The 24,022-nt window shown below is 38.1% G+C and overlaps 1 protein-coding gene across 11 annotated transcripts in view; it reads left to right on the top strand.

The window, feature by feature from the left end:
- The window catches only part of nlgn1 (neuroligin 1), a 421,649-nt gene that overhangs the window by 12,219 nt on the left and 385,408 nt on the right, over positions 1–24,022 (top strand). Inside the window, exons 2-3 of one of the 11 annotated variants that reach the window (XM_084722371.1) lie at positions 7,062–7,081; positions 15,156–15,164. The exons of the other annotated variants lie outside the window; for them this stretch is intronic. Of the exons in view, the coding sequence (XP_084578497.1) occupies positions 7,062–7,081; positions 15,156–15,164 (29 nt within the window). The remainder of the gene's footprint in view (positions 1–7,061; positions 7,082–15,155; positions 15,165–24,022) is intronic. 11 annotated transcript variants of the gene reach the window in all.

Below are 24,022 nucleotides of genomic sequence, written 5' to 3'. Positions count from 1 at the left end.
TTTCATTTGAAAACTGGTCACCATTCACTTACATTCATTTTTGGGGGAACTATGCCTTTAATGTTTTATTACATTTTGTCTGCTGTACCTTGTTGTTTAATGTGTCCTGGTCTCCATTAGCATCCCGGTCTGTCTCACTTTATAATTATTGCCATCACACAGAATCTTCCAATTTAATTACTACTCTGACAGCCTTGTGAAGCCTTGTAGTTGTTGGTCAACTTTCATTTTAAAATCTGGAGGTTGACCATCTCAAACTAGTCAGTGTGCAACATAATGTAGCAAAATAGATGTATCAGGTATCAGATGTTTCCCTGCTCTGATACACACAGATGATGATTAAACAGTGGTTAAATGTTGTGTTAGGCACCACTAAAAAACAATACTGACTAGTCAATCAGAAGGGTTTTAATCCTCAGTTTTACTGCTCTGTTACATCTAAGTAAAGCTTCACATGCTGTGTTCACTTCCAAGAGTTAAATTCACAGAGATGTACTGAATAATTGCAGTTTTATCACAACAAACTCCTTTCTGAACACAGATTAGAATAAACCATGTTATTAAAGCAAAGAAGCTAATTTTAAGCACTTGTTGGGGAGAAAGCGCAAATCCAAAGTAGACTCAACAAATATGATTTGGTTAAAGCTGGAGACTGAATTGGCAGAATCTCTCTGCACTGCTGAGAACAGAACAGAGGGCAGAACCAGATATTTAGAAAGAAAAGCCATTAATGTGCCAACATTCTTGATTTACTCGCTTACAAAGTTGATAACAGTCCGGCTGTTGCCCTCGAGTGTCTGGCAACATCAAATTATGTATCAGTTGGACATTTTGAACATGCATCTGTCAGGCCCTACAGCAAAAAGAAAATCCAGTTCGTATCTGCAGTTGGTTGCTTCTTAATTTTGTCTCTGCTAATTTGTATGAAGTTAATTCAACTTTGACTCATCACTCTGCCCAGCAGTCAGTGTGCACATGCATGAGAAACTCAGAGGAATCCATCCTCTGTCTGATGGTATCTGAGTGCCCAGAATTATGTTGGATGATTCTACACCTCATGATTTATGTCCAGTTCCAACATTAAGTTCCATTACAGGAAGTAAAAAATAAAATAAAATATAAAATAAAAAAGTTATTCTGATACAGTTACTAATTACTTCTTAAAAATGTAGTCAGTAACCTAATCCATTTATCATCATTTTAAAGTAACGTAACTTGCTTTCTGTTACTTTTTGATTACCTCAGTTTATAATATAGTGAAATTGTTGTTGTTATTGTCTTATATAGTGTTCGTAAGGCTGCAACTGTTTTCATCATCAACTACTCAGCTGATTGTTTTCTGAATTAATTAATTAGTTGTTTGGTCCAAAAAATGTCAGAAAATGGTGAAAAATGTTGATCAAAGTCCAAGAGGACATCCTGAAATGTCTTGTTGTCCACAACTCAAAGAAAATATTCAGAGGAGTAAAGAAACCAGAAAATATTCACATTTAAAGGTCCAGTATGTAGAATTTAGTGGTATCGAGCAGTGAGCTTATAAATTATAAACTTTTTTTTTCACTCTCCCATTCCAAGTGTGTTGGAGACCCTGTGGTGGCTAAACTTGTGAATGGCTGCATCTAGAGCCAAAGTGTTGCTTTGTCTGTTCTGGGCTACTGTAGAAACATGGAAACATGGCGGCCTCCATGGAAGATAAGCTGTGCCTACTGCAGATATAAACAAGTCATTCTCAAGTAACACAATGTTTCTTATTTTCAGGTGATTATAGTGAAAATATACTTATGAATATAATATTATACTAAATTTTTGCCATATGCAGAATCTGGACCTTTGAGAAGCTGTAATCAGAGAATTTGGACTTTTTCTTAAAAAATGACTCTGTCCACAGCAGACTTACAGACCTTGGGTTAGGGTTACTTTTTCAACTGCTGTATGAACTTTACATACATTTTAAATAATCATAGTACAGTTGGTTCTGCCATTGCCTTTTCAATGACATATATCCAGTGGAAACATAAAGGAGGCCTTCTGTCAACACCTCAGAAGAATTTATATTATACATTACAATATTTGTTTTCCTAAGGATTTAATGATTGTAAAGATAGAAGCTATTCACACTGCTGACTACATTTACATGCACACAATATTCTAGTTTTTGCACTACATATATTCCTTCTAATTGGGCGGCACAGTGTTTCAGTGGTTAGTACTGCTGCCTCACAGCAAGAAGGTCCTGAGTTTGATCCCCCAGCTCCCCGGCTGGGGCAGGGCCTTTCTGTGTGGAGTTTGCATGTTCTCCCCGTGTCTGCGTGGGTTCTCTCCAGGTTCTCCGGCTTCCTCTCACAGTCCAAAGACATGCATGCTAGGTTAATTGGTGACTCTAAATTGCCCGTAGGTGTGAATGTGAGTGTGAGTGGTTGTCTGTCTATGTGTCAGCCCTGCGATGAACTGGCGACTTGTCCAGGGTGAACCCCGCCTCTCACCCAATGTCAGCTGGGATAGGCTCCAGCAGCCCGCGACCCTTATGGACTAAGCGGTTACAGAAAATGAATGAATGAATGAATATTCCTTCTAAGGTGTTGACATGGCTAATGAAAATGCATATTCCTCTAATATTCCTGTTTACATGCAGCTGTGCACAGTCTTAAGGATGTTGTTTTGGACCCAGAACCCACACACAGCAGATGGGTGCTCCTTCAGTGTGGATGCAGGAAAAGCCTGGACTGATAAGTCTAGCTATGGTATCGCATGGGCGGATGCTCTACCAATTGAGCAATTATGACAGGACAGTGCATGCTGGAATCATATTATGTTGGCATTTACTTTGTCTGTCAGTGTTTTTTTCCAGTTATCTCCTTCATTTTGTTAATTGCAGCAGTATTGGCCTTTTCACATGATTACCCCTTTGTATTCTTCATATAGTTTAATCTGCAGGGTTTGTTTAACTGCTGAGAAGAAAATCATTCTTATTTTCTCTTCTGATTATGACATATCATCCTGTTTTCGACACTCAGCTGTTCTGGGCTGCTTATGTTCTCTCTGCATGCTCACAGGGCAGCTTGTTTTAGCCTGGCTTGAGTTAGCATTGACTAGACCAGGCTAAATTGTCTTGGTGGGACGGCTTAAGGCTTGAGTGGAAGTTTAAATTAATTCAGGCCAGACTTTTTTTTTTTTTTCCCCTTAAGCGCAGACTTATTTATCAGCCTTGATGGAATACCCCCCGCCCCCCCGGTTGTTGCAGATGGTAAGGTGGATTTATTGTGATAAATACTGGTGAAGGGGTTGAGGGGTGCTGGTGGAGGCAGAGGACAGGCAGGCAGATGAGCGGTTGAATGGATGGAAGAATGAGCTGAGGCGGTGTTTGTAGATGGTTGATCAGAGACATAGGCACTGGAATCCTGAGGCACAGGAGAAAAAAACTTTAGGAAAACTAGCAAGAGAAAAAAACACAAGAATCTCAAGTAACACTGAGCACCTGATAGTATACCACTGAAGAGATGACTTCTTGAGCAGTTAGTTGATGAGATGATTTCAAACGGGTGGTTTCACCAGGTGCCTGATGAGGTAGCCATGCCCACAACACCCACACGCACACACGCACACACGCACACACACACACACACACACACACACACACACACACTTACAGGGGAAACAGGGAGAGCACTTCGTGTAAAAATAGGATTTTTTCAAAGTTTTCCTCTGTTGCATTGTTATATTTGTGCATATGCAAAAACCTGTTGATATCAAATATTTAAAATAATGTTTAAAAGTTATTTTTTTTTCTCCCTTCAACTAAAAACTCTAATACTCCAGCCTTGCAAACTGGTGGCTAGTTGGTTTGTTAACAGCACATAGCTTGCTGTAAACAGGAAGAGGCTATGTATCACAAAATGCAGGGAAAAAAATAATTCTGAATATGTTATATAAATGTCCAAAGCATGCTCACAAAACTAGAATAACACCAGCATACATCAGAATATGTTCCATTCAGAATAAGGTCAAATTCAGAATATCCAACAGGAATGTATTGTTTACATGAGCTGTGTCGAAGTCAGAATATTGTGTGCATTGATCGCCAACATGCACATAGAAACAAATGCTGCCAGTAGAAAATGGCTACATCCACTATGGATTATACAACGCACAGCCTACATAAGATCCCTCAAATGTATAGGAGTGTAGTCTGAATTGAACAAATCAGTGTGGTTAAAAACATTCATTAAATGTTGAATAGGTGCAGGACTTTTAGAAGAGCCTGTTTGTTGCCTGGTCAGGGAAATGTCACAATAAGAAGAGTGTGTGACCTTGGCGCCTGTCATATAAACTGTTTTCCAATCTTTTGTTTTTCTAAATAGTTACACACACACACATCAGCATCTTAAACTCAGACCTGCACACACAAACACACACACATACATGTGTGCAACTCTGCTCAAGGTGACAGCATTGATAGCTGCTCATACATATTCATGACACTTGCATTACAATAAATAAATAAGCGGCTTATTTTTCTCTTTCCTGAATATTAAATGAAGGACATTTGAACCTTCGGCGCGCCGCCAACACCGGCCCATTGTAGCTCCACAAATTACAGCAACAGCGTACGCACAAAGAGGCCGGGATACAAATGTCATAACGTTGCCCCATTTCTAAGATTCATCCCACAAAAAAAAAAAAAAAATCAATCTTTTATTTCCCGCTCCCTCTATTCTTTAGCGCTCCGTCACTGCAGCCGTAGCGGGGACACATTTTGCCTCATGCATATTTCAGACACAACACATTGTGAACAACGCAGATAGACACGGTGCGGTGAAAAGTAACAGCTTTCCCCATAGTTTCCATTTCACCCCTAGTCATTATTTATGGGGGCCCTTTCCAAAACGGCCGTACAGCTGTGTAATGCATGAAGCTATTTGCTTCAATGATGACGGAGAGGCGGCTGTAAACTAACTGTAGGCAATAACGTTAGCCCCTGCACACAAACAGCAGGAGGAACGGAATGAGAGTCATTGACTGAGTTATAACAGTGTTTCTCTTGTACCACGTTCTTGTTTTGATCATTGTAATCAGAAGGTGAATGGTGTCTGTTTGGTGCAGGCTGAGTCAGCAGCACACCGGCATTTAAACAGGTGCACCTTGAATTAAGATGGCAGACAAAGGAGGCAATAAGAGATGAGTGAAGAACTTGTTGCTACTGTACAAGTGAAAATAGTTCCAGTGCATCTTCATTATGCTTCTCTAGTGATCACAGACATGATCTCCCCATGACTCATGGACGTTGTGGTTGTTTTGCTTCTCTTGGTTCCCACTTTACATCTCTTTGTAGCTGTTTTATGCCTTTTTATGTTCATGTTGTGCTTCTTTGTAGTTGTTGCATCTTTCTGTAGTTTTGTGTCTCTTTGTGGTGACTTTTTTTGTCACTTTTTAGTTTCAGTTTGTAGTTGTTCTGTGCAAAGCTGTGATGATAACTGCATTACTGCAATTCTGCGGTCATGTGGTGCCTACCATGAGATTGAGCTCATTACCATTATCAAATTTTATTTTTTATTTTCAAGAAAACAACCTCTGATTGGACAGCAGACTCCAACTAAGGCATCTTGGGATTGCCAATGGGTAGCAAACAACATGCTAACAACAACAACAACAATTTATAATATGGAGAAATGGATCAACTGATAGAATAACTGTATGAGAAAATATAAAAGAAATTTTCATGTATATCACCATCCCACACTCCTACCAGATATAATAGGAATACATAGATGAATGAGTAGATTAAGATAAATATAAGACAGCACTGAGAGATTCTGAAACAGAAAATCTGTGAAAAAATGTTGATTTGACAGTAGTGACCTCTTAGCACCAAATAACTCAACAAAATAAATAAAAAAGGAATCCCTCTCAAGTGACAGTAATGCCACACAAGAGCAGAATTACCACTTCCACACTTAAACGGATTCACTCTTTTGATCAGGCTATTTTGGGAGGCAAGAGACTATTTTGCAGAACATTTTCCTCTGTAGCTGTTAATTATTTAGCTGGCTACTGTGCATGCTAATGATTTAGCATCTGGGGTTCTTTGTAGAGTTCATGTATAAGCAAATTTTGCATCATCTCAGAAGCACTGAAGTGCACTTGATACTGAGCACACAGAGCTGAAACAGCGACCCATGTTCTCACCACGGCACGGTAACTAGACCAAAGAGCTAATTGGTTGGACAGTCTGCATAGTTCCTCAAGATTAACTCCGAGAAAGTCTTACAGGCTCAAGCACGCTGCAACAAACATGTGCACTGATGCAATCAAGGAGAATGAGATCCACTGGCTGTTTCACAGAGAGTTCTCCTCTGTACCTTCACTCTGTGACTCGACTGTTGTGATATAATAACTGCAAAAAACATGCAGGAATTTAGTGGAAACAACCAATCTTGTCTCATTAATTTAATGCAAATGTTTTTATTCAAGTTAATTAAACTTAAAATTTAGTATTTATTTTCAGAAAACTTAAGAAGAACTTAAGTTCTTCTAAATGGAAATCTTTTGACCTGAAATGATGAGTTGAATGACTGCACTCTATAGAGTCCAATCAGCTCATTCAAATAAGTTTTTAAAGAAACACCATCAGCATATTAGACTTCCCAGCGTGCTTTGTTTGACTCTTCTCTTTTAGAGTTAGAAGCAAAGACTGACCATACTAGTTTTTTGTGGACCAATATCAATACCAGTATTTGGGAGGAAAAAGATCCTGATACATGAACATACATCTTTTGCAATGATCCCTCAAATGTGATTAACACTTGTGAGAAAGATATGTGATGAGGCAGGATATTTAACAGTTCAACAATAAGTTGTCCAAAATGATAACACTAAAACAGTAAACTTTAGTATTGTTTAATAATAAAAATTAAGTATTAGTGAAAGAATCATGAATATCACAAAAGTATGTATATATTAAACCCAAATTAAGAAAAAGGGATCAGATATACAGATATTGCCTATAAAGCTTACAAATAAAAACAATTTGCATGTTTTGTAAAAAAACAAAAAAAATCATATAGGCGCGTATCAGTCAACACATGTCGATACCATTATTGGGCCGATAATATCAGCCAGCTGATGTGTGTTGGTCGGGCTGTAAATTAAAGAAAACATAAATGGTGGTCACAATTTGCTCTGTGTCTAATACATTTTAAGATACATCACGGTTGCTTGTTTTCACCATAATGAAAAACTGCTAACTGTGATCAAATGTGGTATTGAATTAAACAGTCCCCATGAAGAACTGATGTTTAAAAATATAAAATCACAGAATATAAAAGGAAATCAAATTTGTTTTTACTGTTCATCAGAATGACTAAAGAGTTGTTGGTTTATCTTAATATCTTAAGCTGTTTAAGACATGACCTCCAGTCATGGTTTAAACAATATAAGATGATCTGCAAGAAGTAATAAATTGTGTTTGATATGTTTTTTCACAAAATAAGTTCAAATACGTTGTTAAAATGTCTTACACATAGTGCTACACTTGGCCTTCATTTAGTATTCAAAGATTCATGAATATGCAAATAGTCTCCACCCTCTCCACACATTTATTATATAAAACCTCAGAATTTACAAATTGCTTTGACAGACTTTAAAATTGTAAGGCAGCCCGGACACTAACTTTTTTTTGTTTTAACAAACACACATATATTTTTTGCTTTTTGCTTGATTTCTTTTGCAGTGGATAGCAGGAAAACTCATACTGAGATGCTTGACTTTCTTCTCCACACAATATTTATTTTTAGTTCTCATTTATGTATTTGTGGAAACAGGAACCCATCCTCCCATGTTGGTGAGATATTCTTTGCTACATGGGATCCTGCAGCCCCTCCAACAAGCTCTGGTGTGGAGCAGGGGACTATGAAATCTGCTGTTAGGGGGCTGCCAAGTTCCTTTAATTATGCTGTGATGTTAAATTGGGTATGGAGGAATAGAGCAGGCTGCACGCTGTACCGCTGGCCTCACGCCCAGGTCCAATGTAGCCATAGATACATACAGGCTACCACTGCCACCCAGTTCTTTACAGGGCTTGTTGGCACAGTGGAGTCAGATGATCTTAGTATTTTACTGTGTGGTGACAGTGAAATGGAAAAAAAAGTGTGTGTATTCCTTACTTTACCTTATCCCTGTTTGTCCAGTGCTGATGCATTCTGCTCAGAGGCAGACAGCTACAGGACTGACAGATGTGTGTATGTGTGTGTGTGTGTGTGTGTGTTCATACATATGTAGAAGTGTCAGGTTGTTTTTTTTTTTTTAGAATTTCTGTGCACGTTCACATTGCAGTGTGTGTGTTTGTGTGTGCGTGGAGAAGTAAATGGACAAGGTGATCATGGGCCAGATGGTGTGTATGTTGGATGCTCAACACAGAAGCCAAGGTGTCACCTTGGCTTGGTAATGAGACAGGGAGCGGTGTGGTCGGAGCAGTGGGGTGGTTAGAGAAATACAAAAGACCTAATGAGTTGTGAATGCGTACTTCCTTTGGCTTACATTGCTGGAGTGTCCAGTTTACACATTCTGGAGGCTTTTACTTTGTCTTTCTTAGGGGGGCCTAGAGAAGGTCATTTAATCTCTCCTGCTGCCCGACACATTGCATCAGTTTTAACACTAGAACAGCCAAGGCAGTCATTTTGACTGTTTGTTTACTTAAAAAAATACAATGTTGACGTTTCCTAAAAAGTGTATGTATTTTCATTTAAAATGTCTATTTATATTGATATATTACACAAAATGCAAGGAACACGTGATCATTTTTACATATTTCAGCCATAGTTGGTCATACTGACCCCACAGAAATCGTCACTGTTATATTGTTACTTTTTGCACAGCTGGAGATGCATCTTGGTTGCTTAGCAACTATCATTGTTATTGTTAATAAAACTTCACAAATGGTCTCGATTTCCAGTGTTAAAATGCAAATAATTGATTAATTAGACTCAATTAAAAATGAAGTGGGGGAGACCAGGGACAGTTGTAACCTTTGTCTTATCACCTGTAACTCAGAGTTTTTTTGTGTTAAAGCTGTCAAATGTTGAAACAAAGTACCCTGACTTATTACAAACAGCAATGTTTACAACTTAAGCTCTCTTTTTTCTCAGTGAATGTCTTGAAATAACTTTTCCTAAATGATGTTGATACTTGTCTGTCCTTTACCTGTCCTGACCTTTTTAAAAAATAAGAACACTTATTTCACTTATACTTAACTCCAACGACCTTCATCAGGTATACCTGATGAAGGTCGTTTGGACCGAAACGTCGGATATTCAATAAATCACTAGAAAGCGAGACAGTGTGCGGGAGTCTGCTAACTTTTTTTCAAATTGAACTTTTTCTTCCGACGCACCTGTCAGACATTTCAGGTGTGCAGAGACCTTCTCAACATTGCTTGCACTTATACTTAACTCCAAATACTTGAATATGGATCAGTATTTCCTCATGTTTTTAGAATTTGACCCCTACTAGAGAGTTGGCCTCTGCTGTTGTGACTGAATCTGTCCCCTGTGAGTCCCCTACATTAATGAAAGTGCAGTTCTGAAATACTAGAATACCATTGAAAAGTGACAAAGAAAGAAAGAAAGAAAGAAAGAAAGAAAGAAAGAAAGAAAGAAAGAGTTTGATAATAAACTCTTTCAGTTTCCTTTCAGAAAGATAATTTAAATGTACTTGTATGAGCAACTCAAGAAGCAGTAGTAGATCAAGGAAAGAGTGATTGAGTAATAACTACAAATAAAATAAAAATAAAATAAAATAACATATACACTATAAACCTTTAAGTAATTACACACATGTAATATACACGTGTGAAACATTATAATGGGTACATTTCTAAAGTGTGAGCCTGGGGGGCACTGGCCACCCCTGAAATCTGACTGGCCACCTCACTTGCCACTCCTTTATCCTCAAGAAAAATTTTCTGCCCAGTAAGAAGTGGGACCTTGGCTTGAACCATTTGTTTGACTAATATTTTTAAATGTGCTTTTTTTCCTTTTGTATTTAGCCTTTAGATTTTCATCAATTCAATTCATTGATCATTTGACAATACAGGGTTGTATAATGGGATGTCAGCTGTACTTCCATTTATGCTACTGAAAGAAACAAAAGACATACACAAGAACAATATATAGCAAATGGATGAATGAAAAATAAATCATAAAAATAAAAGTCTCACAGCCCGTACAGAGGTTTTATATTGTATAAGCCTAATTATCTTACATTATATAAGATACTGTAGTGAAGGAGAAAAAAAGTTGAATTAATGTGTGTGTACATGCATACAACATGCCACCCATACATAAATCAATGCCCCACTTGGGAAGCCCCAGTCAAAAAAGTCTGGACACGCCCCTGTAAAATGAATGATTTCACAGGATACAAGCAGGAAAATGCACAGGGCATATAAATTCATATATACACATAATGTAACACTTTCTTTTTCACTTTAAAATAAAAGATCTAATAGTTTGTGCACAAAAAGGCTTTATTTCCTCAAATTTAAGCACAAATTAGTTAAAATCTGTGCTAGTGAGCACTTCTCCTTTCCCAAGATAATCCATCCACCTGTCAAGATGCTGACTAAACAACCTGATTATTGCGCAGATGTGCCTTTATATATCTTTTGAGTGTACAGTAGGATATATGCACACACACACACCAGGGTATATATGCATATATAATCGGAATCAGAAATGCTTCACTGATCCCTGGGAGGAAATCGCTCTCATTACAGATGCTCCCATTCAAAAATAGGAAATATATAAGCAGAGAGAAATTAAGAAAATAGAAAATCAGTATGTAAAATATATGCATTCTACTATAACATAACAAAAATATTATAACAATAGTATAAAAGCAGCAGCAAAATACTGTATGTGTATATACATATAGAATGATATATATCTTGGAAAAACAGAAGAAATAGAAAATAACAAACATCAAAGATTATGTACAGAAATGTCCATCAAGTTATAATATATAACAGTGTAAATAAATAATACCACTATATTTATTGTAGAGTTAAATTAGTGAATTATTGCAGAGTATTGCTGTTGAGTTATTGCACATTATTGTCATGTCAATATAATGTGAATATATTAAGACTGATATATAAAGATACAGTATATATGACATAAACATAAGAAGGAAGAGAGCAGTTGTCTTGTGTGAGTATTGTGCACAAAAAGGTGTGCTTGTTATATGAATTTCTGAATACAGCTCATGTTTAAGCATGAGTGAGGATCTGTAAGTGCTGTTTCTCGTATTCCTGATGTATATACAGTAAAGCTGTCTCATATAGGATAAACCTTCAGTCTGAGTGCACATGAATGAGCTGTAATGCTGTCAAAATGTCCTTCATTAGCGTCACTGCCACATAAATAAGCCCCTTTGAAAACAGATTAGTCTGAAGGAGGCTCAGCAGCCTGCACTCTGGAACCACACAGCGCCTCACATCTCACTGTCTGATTATCTTGATTTTTCATTTTGAAGACTTTTGATGGAAGAATTTTTTTTTTATTATTTTGAAATGCACAAATCTCTCCCACGTCCACTTTCACTCTCCTCCCTCCACAGACACTCTGTTTGCTGTTTACTCACACATGAGCAGATGAGAAGTCATTAGCTCGATCCCAAATTGCTACCTAGTGTCTCATCTGTAATATTTATGTGCTGCACTAACAAATACAGAAGAATGACAGAACAGCTTATTGCCACAATGAGAAGTAATGAGATGTAATTTGCTGTTGCACTACTACATAAATCACTTAAAGCCCTGCAGTCATATTCACTCCAAAGGTGTTCTGCAATGGACCAGCCTTGGCATTAATCGATGTCTCTCTTTCTGTCTCTCTGTTGCTCCCCGTCTGTTTACACTGTTTACTCAGACTTAGTTTCAGCATACTTTTTAATTTGTTATGTTGGTTTATCATATCCCACATCACAATTTTGTCTGGCAAGACCAGATGTCAAATTTTCAATTAGTAAAAGCAGCTTTGTTTTTAGCATGACTTTTATGAATAATCAATTTAATGTAATAGAGTGACAGGTGTTTTTTAAGACCGACCATAATAACATTTTCTCAACTTATCTCAGTCAAAATATGACAAAAACTCAAGTTCGGAATAAACAAAACTTTCATATAAGACATAAAATAAATAAGTTGTGCTGGCACAAAAACACATGAATAAAGATTCAACACTGGAATAACTCAATTATAATTACAGGGGCAATAAGTGGGTCACATTATGTTAATTGCAATCAGCTCCATGTATCAACTTTAAAAGAAAAATGCCAGTCCTGTATGTGTGATTTGAACAGCATGTGGTTCATTAACAATAAGGACTATCAGTCTTTTGCTGTATTGCAGGAGAATGCCAAAACAGTACAAAGCAAAATCATTCAAATCAAGAAGCACACAGAAGTGTATGTTTGGACTGCTGACAGATCAGTGTAGTTTGGGGCGAGGTCAGGCCTTTTACAAGCTAGAATCCATTCTCTCAATAATAATATATCGACAGTAATGAAGTAACAGTCCATCCTCACTGGTTAGTTAAGTAGTGTTACTGTGTGACTTTAGTGTTTTAACAATAGAAGTGGCAGAATTACAGAACTACTACAACGGTCATAAGCATCATTTTGACCTTTGACTTCCAAACTCATAATAAATACCGGACTAAGACATTAATGCTTTTATTCTGTTAGTTTATCTTTTTAAAAATGAAACAACACCAAAATGTACATTTTGTAAGATGCATTTATATATTTATCAATATACTGCCATCATGTGTAGTTAACGGTAGTAATTGCATATATTCAAGCAGTAATTTTCTGTAGGATAATAACCATCAGTGACCTAATTTTAGATTCATCTAGGATTACAATACAATACAGTTAAATGTATTTAAGAAGATTATAAAAATTTTATTTTACCATTAATAACCATCACAAAAATATAATCACAGCCTATGGGAAAAGGCTGGAAACGAGTACAAAAATAAAATCCAAAATATTGTAAACATTGCTGTTTGTAATGAGTAAGGATACTTTGTTTCAACATTTGAGAACTTTAACACAAGAGTTCAGAGATATAGGTGCTGAGACAAAAAGTGTTACAACCATCCCTGGTCTCCCCTATTTTATTTTTAATTGAGTCTAATTAATTAATTATTTGCATTTTAAGGTTGTGAAATTGGAAATCAAGATCACTTTGAACTTTTATGGACAATGAGACAATGATAGTTGCTAAGCAACCACTTCAACTGTGCAAAAAGTAACAACATAACAGTGGCAATTTCTGTGGTCAGTATGACTACCTGTGGCTGAAATTCCTTTGACTTTTGTGTAATTTATATTTTAAAAAAGAAATGAAAATAGACACTATTAGGAAAAGTCAGATACCAGCAGCATTGTAATTTCTAATTCAACAAAGTTTTTTCACATATAAATTTTTTAAAAATCACTGCCTTGGCTATGAAAAGCGATTGAAGCAGCAGCAGACCACAGAGGTAAAATGACTGTTTTTGTCAATGGAGTTAGGTGGCTTTGATAGAATGGTACAGCATCTGTTTCTGCTTAAACTAAAAGCATGTTATGCTTTAATTAAATTCTACTTCCTCATAGATCCTTTCCATAATATTGTCAGACACTTAGAATAACAGTCTGAGCCTGTCAGTGGCAAAACAAGCACTTTTAATGGATGTGCTTTGATGGCACAGTTGCTCAGAGGGAATACGTTACAGCTCAGTTTTGCCTCTGCCAGATGCAACCCCCCCGCTCAATACTGGACCGATTTCAAAAACTGTTGTTCCTATTACTCACTTAGACACAAAAACATAGGAAAATAGGCTTCAGGTTGAAAAATACCTGGTAAAGTTTGTGTAAAGCAATAATATTATATGTGTTCTAAGTCTGTCCGACCGCAGAAACATGTGTTACTAAGCCAGCTAAATTTAAATGAAAGCCCCTCTGCAACCCTTACAGATGTGGTGTGAACCCATTCCCATGAGAAACCAAATCATTGTCCACATGACTTTCATGTTGTGAGTCACTTCAGTGACACATGACTTTCATAATTATGGTAAACTCAAACATCATCTTATTCCTAAACCAAACTAAGTAATTCTTGTGCATATAGAACATTTTTTTTTATTGTTGTCCCTTGACAGTATTGTTTGGAGATTTGAGGGATAATGAGGATGGGAGAGACCTCAATAACCTCATCATTATGATGGCAAAAACATTTATATTTAGAGCTATAAAGAAACAGCAACTGGATATTGAATGTTTTAAAATGTTTTTGAAGAATAAGTGGGTTCTTGAAAAGGATGTACATAGAAATAAGAAACAGAATTTAATTTTTGAACGCAGGTGCGGTACTTTGAGTCAGGGTGAAGCCTGGAGCTAAAAACTTTCTTTCTTTTGAAAAATGAAAAAGGATGTCCACTTCTATATAAAAAATAAATTTGTATGTCTATATGTGATATCTAGACATGTATATTTTAATGCCTGTCCACATTTTGACTTTACCCTTTTTTTTTCAAAAATGCATTTAAGATGTAACAAAAGACGTAAGGTACAATGGGAATTTTTTTTTTTTTTTATTGTTGTTGTGATTTTTGTTTATTTGCTTTTTCTCATCTTTCTTTTTCCTCCTCTATCCTGACTTGATGTTTTTTGTTTTGCTTTTTGTATTTTATGTAAATGTAATTATGTACACCCTGTTTAACTGTAACAATTAAAAAGAAGTAGCTCTTGTGCCTAAACCTAAGAAACCAATACGCAAGCTGCAACCCTTTCACAGTATTAATCACATGTTAAAAAGGGCTTTCTGACCATGTCACATACAATAGCCAAAGCGTACCTTCTGGCTCATGATCAGACACAGACGGCTGTGACATTTAGTCAGTAATTCTCTCTGCTCTGAAATGCTGGGGGCGCATGTCTCATGTGTCAAATTAACCTGAAAGGTGTGTGCTTCATCAGGCAGCTTTATTGACATGTTTTAGCTACCGCAACCAGAGGATGGTGACCAATCAACTCACTCAGAATTAACATTTTACTGTCAGTCTGCAACAGGATGGTATTTCTTTTCTTTTTCTGTCGGATTGTTGGAAGCGAAGGGGGCTGAAGTTAATTGCTGGGCTGATTTGAACCGAGAGAGTCACTGAAGGTATATTCGTAACTGAGTGTTTGGGTGGGTGGGCGGGTAGGCATAGTTTGTGAGTCGATTTGCATGGCTTATATAGTTTGCGGAAGCATACGGCTCCAGTGCATCATTGAACCATATTTCAGGTAAACTAAAAAAGTTATTATTTTAAAATATTTCTTGACAACTGTTTTCTAACATGTATAATGTGTTTAGAAGAAAAACTGAATTTTCATTCAACAGACCAGTACGCCTGTCGTTGCTGGCACTGTTCACCTGTCATACATTTGGCTTTAGGAGTCGCTGACAATTGACCTATTCTGTTGTCTAGACATGAAAACATCTTGTGAAATGCTGTTGTGACTGCAGCAAGCAGCAGGATGATGCCAGGTTTATAATACAGTATATTCTGAATAAAAGTTGCTGTTGCATTGGCTGTTAATAGTGCTGAACTTCTTTGGTAGAATTCCCAACTGCGATTGGTTCAGTGTTGCCCATTGCACTCCTATTGCATCACAGTACAACATGAGTCCACTTTGTAAATTGAAAATATGCTTACTGAGATGACGATTGCAAACAGTAAATAAAAACTAAGCCCTGTCATGGTGGAAAGTAAAAATATATGATAAAGAGAAAAGCCCAAAAGAATTTATTCAATTAGTGTTACAGACACACAATCATTATTGTTTATCAAGTCTGTTTATTTGCACAAGTGGACTAGTTTTGCTCTATAATTCTGCAGAAACACCATTACTGTTTATGGTTATGGCCATTTTTATTATCCATAAGTTTCTTCATAACATATAAGAGCGAAGCTAATAATTATCCATTTCTTTCCCATGCCATAGGCAACCTAATGTAATGGGGTTCAGATTATTCAGACATTAATTACTTTGAGTTACTCATTGGTGGAGATATCAGTGCAGGGCGGATTAAAGTCATGCCCTTTTATTCTCAGCGGTTGTTGCTGACTGGGGGACTAACATGAAGGTAGTACAAAAAAAGTTAGGACTTACTTCCAGGTTGTGTATTAGGGCCATTTTTATATACCAGAGTAAATTCACCAACAGTCTGAACACGCATACTCAAATAATGTCTTCTGTGGCTCTGGAGGAGCTCAGTCACCCTGTTCTAAAGGTTTTGCCATGTTGGTCAGTTGTTCAGTCTGCCACTTTGGTTCATACGTAATTTGCTCAATATGCACTGAATGGATGGTTCCCAAATAATCCTAATAGCTTTAGCAATCCCCTGACCTCACCACTGTGAGGTTAGTTTGTGTTGTAAATGTATGTAAGTAAAGTATTTGAAATGTCTTGTCAGCTATTGGGTGGATTGTCATGAAATTTTGTTAAATAATTGATGTCACTCTAAGGATGAATTGTAAAACTAATGACTCTCTCATCAACCTCAGCTGTATGTTGTATTTAGCGCTAATCAGTAAATGTTAGCTGTTCACATGGTAAACAAAGATTGGTGAACATGGAAAGTCTTATACTTGTCAAACATCAGCATGTTAGCATTGTCACGGTACGCATGTCAGCATGCTGATGTTTGCATTTATGTCACAGCACAGCTGTGCTGAAGCACTGCCTCACAGAGCCTCAAGCATGTCTGCAGACTTAATCTTGTTAACATAATATCTGCACAGCAAACTGGGATGTAGAGTTTGACAGACATGGGCTTAATACCAGGGAAACTAATTAATCGCACAGTCAAGTTGCATTATGGTAAGATCCAAGCTTTAAGTGAGGATATCTGGAACTCAGCTACAACTTTTTTGATTATTCTTGCAAGTCTTGACATGTGAGGTGCATAACATTGATCATCTTTTTACAATGACAAGATGCATTCTTACATGATCTTGAAAATCCAGCTGCATTGCAAGGTAACAGAAGTGCTACCTGAGATTCCAAACTCTGAACCAAAGTATTTTGTGAACCATTGCCCTGAGATAACCACCACTTGGTCCACCAGAGGTCAAGCTGAGTCACTCCCAGTCCTCTGTTGTTGCGAGGTTCAATCACGTTGCCCAGCCTGTGTATATTCTAATCCACTCTGAATTTGCTTCCTCTCTCCTCCTCCCTCCCCCGACCTGTCTCTCTGTCTTTATCTATTCCTCCAGAGAAATTTATTAGGAAGTCGACATCATTAAGCACCTTGACTCATGTGCTGCTGGGCTTTAATGTTTAATTTCACACCAAACGAGGGGAGGAGGACAGGCAGGAGGAGGAGGAGAAGGTGGAAGGAGGGTAGAGGATCACAGGGGTGGATATGTTTGTTAATTTTACGTGTATGTGGGAGTGTGTGTGTGGAGTCATCACAGACTAAACCATAAATCCTTCATGGCCCATTCCTCCCAGCAGCAGCACCAGTCAGATTTCGGCGTGTGCAGGCTTCCATTTGTGTACATATACTCATTATTGTAAATCCAGTAATTAGCCTCACCAGTGCATTGAGTCAGTGGCTCTAATTGGACCCTTAAACCTACTGCCACTCACATGTCTCAGTGTAGACCACACAAAGATGCTGAAACATACACATTTCACACACACACACACACACACACACACACACACACACACACACACACACACACACACTGAAAGGCTCTCTCTAAGATAAATAGCCATCATGGAGCAGTGTGCTCAAAGATGATGTACTCAATATTCACTCATCACCAGTAACATCCACCCTCACACCCTGATACAAGGAGACACAATTATTTTGCTTGGAATGCTGTATCAGACACCTGTGTGTGTGTGTGTGTGTGTGTGTGTGTGTGTGTGTGTGTGTGTGTGTGTGTGTGTGTCAGCACACTGACACCAATGGACACCTCAGCAGCTTCAGATAGCCAGCAGTTGTCAATAACTCATCACTTCTTTCATTAAGCGTATTGGCAGCTGGTCAAACAGGCTGTGTGTGTGTGTGTGTGTGTGTGTGTGTGTGTGTGTGTGTGTGTGTGTGTGTGTGTGTGTGTGTGTGTGTGTATGTGTGTGTGTGTGAGTGTGTGTCCTCTTATGTTCCTTCTTGTTCAGTGGCTCTTTGAATATGCTGTTTTTTGCTCATTCAAGCCCCATTTAACCAGTAAGCTACTGTGTGTTGTGTGTTGTAAAAGCCCACGCAGATGATAATGTAGCACCTCTCAGCACACAATCTGTGTGCGTCTGTACTGACAGGTAAAAGCAAAGGTGATGGAATATGTGTAGTGTAGTGTAGTGTGTGTGTGTGTGTGTGTGTGTGTGTGTTCTGAATTAGCATTGACGTAGGTGGAGGAGATGCTGTATTAAGAAACCAACGGTAAACATGGGAACTCGGCTGAGATGGAGGAAGAGGCAGACGTGGAGACTGAAGCTGCCAACCATGAACAAGTGATGAGCAGTGACACAGTGGCAAATGAAAATGAATGAGCTCTTGTGGGTGATTATTTGAAGAAAGTCTCTTTTTTTGCAAAAAGTACACATTTAAGTTTAGAATCTGACTGACCATTTGATATTTTTTTATTCTTATTCTTGTTTTGCCTGTCTGTGTTCCACTGCCCAGCGCACAGCAGGTGGCGCAAACCGCTGGGTGGTTCGTGAAAATGAGGCAGCACAAGGCCAGTTTTTGGCATTTTGGTGAGAAATTGCCATCAGGCATTGCGCTGAAATAGATGCCTCAGAACCACAAGAGTTGAGAGTGAAGAAGTCCCATGCTGACATGGATTATCGAGTACACAACTGCTACATTTAAGAGTGGGTTCTCATGTGACATTAGAAAGTTGAGATTCTTGTAGTTTGATTGATTCAAACCATTTCAAGATGCAAAAACAATAGTAGGTACAATCACTGCCAGAAACAAACAGTTCCAAAATTCAGGTAATTTTCATTTGATGCCTCCATCTCAACACGGACAAAAACTGTCATTACATTCTCAAAGGTCCAGTTGATCATCACAATAAAATATTTGAAAAAAAAAACAAACAAAACAAAAACACCACAAAAGTGCCCTCTTGGATGCTCTTACACTAGATAAACATGATGAAGTGCCCCTGAGAGTGTCCTCAAAGGTGCCCTTCCAGTGGGTATAACATAGGGTGCCCTTCTAATGGGCAAAACACGGTAAGGTGCCCTCTAGGGTGCTCTCCTAGTGGAGAAAAGGTGATACAGTGTAAGCAGCTCTACATGCTAGAAACTCATGCATCTAATTGGATAAATAGCTAATAAGTCCCTGGTCCCCCTGTTTTACCATAAATATATCATGGCTTTCAGTGCACCGGTGCCCCACCACACACAGCCTGTGTGGTCCCATTGTGTTTTCTAGCTAATAAGTCCCAGCTGTAGGACATCTGCAGGCAATTATTTGCAAAACTATATTTCAGGTGGGAGTAAAAACCTTCTACTTCAGTGGGTTCAAACTTATATTACTCAATTCCAGTAGCACTTGACTGATTCTGACTGATTTCTGAGTGTTCAGAAGAGACCAACCATGGACTCCTGGGCTAATTTTACAGGAATGACAACACTCTCCAGCCATTAGATGCAAGAATATTGTAGTTAAAACATGAACATTGGAAAAGTAGTCTGCAATAATCTCTGTATTAATATGAATTATTCTTACGGCACCTGTTGTCCCCAGCTGCTTTCTACTGTGTGAAAAGCTTCTCCTTCAGTTCATTAAATCCCTGCAGCCGTCTGAAGGCAGCAGGACACCCATGTTGATAAATCTGAAGTCTCTGATTGGAGAAGTGCCGCCCTGGAGCGTTCGTCCACTCTGTTTACCTTGATTAAATCTCATGCAAACAACACCAGGCTGCAACAAAAGAGCCTCACACACCTCAATGCTGGGACTCATTAGTGCTGCGCGTCATCATTCCTAACTTTTCTAGCAAAATTGGGGTCTCATGTTTTATTCTTTAAATATACATGAATCACAATATGATTTGAGCATTATCAGTGTAAAAGATTGAGCATATACCATTAAACTGATGCAATTACTTCCCTCCCACTTATTTTGGTCATTTTTATGTGGGGACTGGAGCTCTTTACAGTGAGACAGCAGGTCAAAAGTATGTAACATGTAGAGGTGGTATACACCAATTGAAGGCTGGAACCTGAAGATTAATGTGAGGTGCAGCTCAGAACTGTGTGTCAAATTTATATAGTCAGAAATCTGTGGTAAACATTGTATTTTCTTTAGAGGCCTCTCACATTTTCGAAGTGTAGAATGTTTAACAAGGAATTAAAAAAAAAAGTCTGTCTCTAATATAAGCCTGCTTCAAATAAAGATGTATTCATTATGGGCATTTGGAGATAACTGCATATCCTTGCAAAGTGTAAATCATGCTGAATCTGAAAATATGTGTCAATTCTCAGTGTTCATATTTGACTGAATTATAACGTAGAAGAAGTAATTTAAGGGTTTAGAACAGCTTAAGTAAATGGTGACCATTCCATCTTCTATCATATAGTTTATTACACAGATTTGGTGCAAAATTTAACCTCTTTTACTACTGGAGAATTGAATTAAATTGTCAAAAATCTCTTCAAAATACCATATTAAGGCGCCAAGACCCTGAGGAACACCACAGCAAAATTCATGCTATGACAATGTTTCAAAAGCATTTTGGAGATTTCTCCAAGAATTTAAAAAACAAAACAAAATCAAAACACACATCTATATGGTGCAATGAACTGTGTGGTTTTTGACCAAAACTGCATGGTATTTTGTATAAAGTGGACATGGCTGTAAAGGGGAGTCTATTGGGTATGCATAGAAACCATTTTCATTTATATATCTTGAGGTGAGAGGTCAAGGGACCCCCTTCAAAAATACCAGTTTTTTCACTTGCCAAAATTTAGCCTAATTTTGGAGCGTTATATGTGATATGATTGGCTGAGAGTTCATTTGTCATAAATCAACTTGCCCATTCATCATCCACTTCATTTTACACCAATAGAGTGATTTGCACAGCTCTGCACAAACTATTGGCATTGGACCTTAAAAAAGCAACATCAGTCTTAACTTAAACCCATCCATCCATTTCCTGTAACCGCTTATTCCCGAAGGGTCGTGGGGGGCTGGAGCCTTTCCCAGCTGACATTGGGTTAACTTAAACCCACTGGCAGGAAAAAAAATCTTTTGTTGTATTGTTATTTTTTGTAATCTTATTTTCCCCCTCATTTATCCATTTCTCCCTGAGTGCTAACAAGGCCTGTTGCATACTGCAAGTGGAATATCCCTAACGGTACAAATTCAGCGGCTCAGGTCATTGTACAACATCTAAAATTCACAGTCCAGACACGAGGTGAGTCTCCTCGTTGCTGAAAAGCTGACACTTTCTCAGAGCCTCGAGGTTTTCCTCTGACGGTAGCGATATGTTGATGCCACAAGGGAAACACTGCAGATGGACAGGCACTGCGGCGGCTGTCGGCAACTCAAGGACTGTCATCTAGGTAGGAAAAAAAGAGGCTGGTTGGTGTTGATTAAAGCAAGAGATTGAGGTAGATGTAGGGAGGAGTATAGGGAGAAAATGACATGCTTGAGGACACTTCAAAAACCATAGAAGAAATGAAAAATAAGCCCCATTAAGGCTCTCAAACTACCTGCAATCAACCTTAATATACTATTATGTAGCAGTTCTCCATGTTCAGCTAAAGTCTGAGCTTTTCTTCGCCCAGCATGTGTTGTAGATGTTTAAACAGATGTGGGCATTTGCATGTGTGTGTCTCTTACAGATACAGCATACCACGCTCTCTGCTCAGTCCCAAGTGGTTGAGAGACATGCTAACTTCAGGTTAAAAGCCCTCGCATATAGAAATTTGCATAAGTACATGCAGCAGCTCAATATATCTACATATGCTCCTTTCATAAATGTTCTGAGGCCTGCAGAGGTTTGGCACTGCATACTTGTACCCAAACCAAAAGTCCCTGATATTCTTATAGTTGTGCAAAAGTGCACATAAACACCAAACATTCCTCCAAGCTCACCACTTATGTACAAACCTAGGTGTTTTTCTGTTCTATATAAAACTTTTTTTTTGATACTCCAGAGTTCTCTCAGATGGGGAGAATCAAAACATAGAAAAGATGCAGATAGATATACAGACGGTTGTTTGAACTTTGTAATGAAAGTCGTTGTCGCGCTCTATAGGGGAAGCAGGCTGATAACTTATTCATCTGCCTTTTATGTTTGTGCGTGTTCTCTCATCGCCTCTCCCATGTGCCGCCTCTTTCTAGTTCTCCCCAATGTGCTCCCAGATTAGGTGCGTCCACCAGTTAATGTACCACATCAATAATTCTATATGGGGGAATGCAGGGAGCAGAGGGAGTGGGAGACAGAGAAGGAGATGGATCAGGGCCAGAGAGGGAGGAGGAGGCATCAATCCACTCCATCCTAAGCTCCTTCCATCTTACACCATTCACCACCAAAACCTTTGAAGTCATCCAATCCACTGAAGTAATGTTAGTTACGTATTTCCAGTATTTTATTATGATTATTTACTATTGATTCTCCTCATGTCATCAAATATCTTCACTTTTTTGTATAAACCTAGTCAAGGCAGCTGTTCTAATATTGCATGGAGCCTAAAAGCAGGACAACCTGCAGCACATCCATACTTCAGCTTAGCAGTAATTTAACACCAGTAGAAACTTGAAACTAACATCAAATTTCTACATGGCAGACAGTGTGTGAAACTCTACTGGAGCAAAGTAACTACTGAACAAGTCTTAGATGTTTTCCCGGGTTAGAGAAAGAATTGAACGTGCATGGATGGATTATTGAATGGGCCTATGAGACCCAGACTTTGGTGTTCAAAGGGTCAGGACCAAACCTCCCAGGGCCTCACCTGCAAAATGCACCTCACAGGGACACTTCAAAGACACAAAATAACTGCTAAATGAGACCATTACTACTTCAAAGAGACCCAACGTAACAACAAAGAGACCAAAACAGCTACAAAGAGACACACAGTAACAACAAAGAGACCAAAACAACTACAAAGAGACCCAAAATGACAACAAAGAGACCAAAACAACTACAAAGAGACACACAATGACAACAAAGAGACCAAAACAGCTACAAAGAGACACAAAATAACAACACAGACACCATAACAGCAACAAAGAGATGCAAAACAAGTACAAAAAGACACCAAACACCACAAAATGACTACACATTGATGCAAGATGACAATGAAAAGGTGGAAAACTATTACAAAGACATGTAAAGTGGCTACAAAAAGAGTCAAATAGTGTACTGAAAGAGATGCAAGACAACTACAAAAAGAAACTAAAACTACTACAAAGAGAGACAAAATGACAACAAAGAGGCCAAAACAACTACAAAGAACCACCAAATACCACAAAATGTCAAGTAATGCAAAATGATAATGACGAGGAGCAAAACTGTTATGAAGACATGCAAAGTGACAACAAAAAGAGTCAAAACAACCACACAGTCAAAGACACACATAAGCTACTGAAATAGATACAAAAAAGCTACAAAAAGAGACTAAATTACTACGAACAGATACAAAATGACAACAAATAGCAAATGTTACTTTGTTTGTTCGGTGTGGTGCAAAGACTGTTAACTTGGATGCAAACATTTGCAGACATCTGAATGCGGCCCAAAATTTACTTATGTAACTGTTCACAGAAATTCACTTTGTAAACAGCTCCGCTGTTCACATCCAGTTTGTATGGTATCAGGGCCTTGACAAGTTGTTTTTAAAATCTCTAATAGGTGTTGAGATGTGTTCAGGCTTGGTGAGAAAATGATTGGACAAATGTCATAACAAGGCACATTAATGTGTCCAAATAAGGATACACTGAATGCGTACCCAAGCTGAGAATATGCCA

Source organism: Lutjanus erythropterus, chromosome 7 (assembly GCF_056507025.1).
Source record: "Lutjanus erythropterus isolate fLutEry1 chromosome 7, fLutEry1.hap2, whole genome shotgun sequence".
NCBI classification, from domain to species: Eukaryota; Metazoa; Chordata; class Actinopteri; order Lutjaniformes; family Lutjanidae; genus Lutjanus; species Lutjanus erythropterus.
This window is presented reverse-complemented; position numbering and strand designations above follow the sequence as displayed.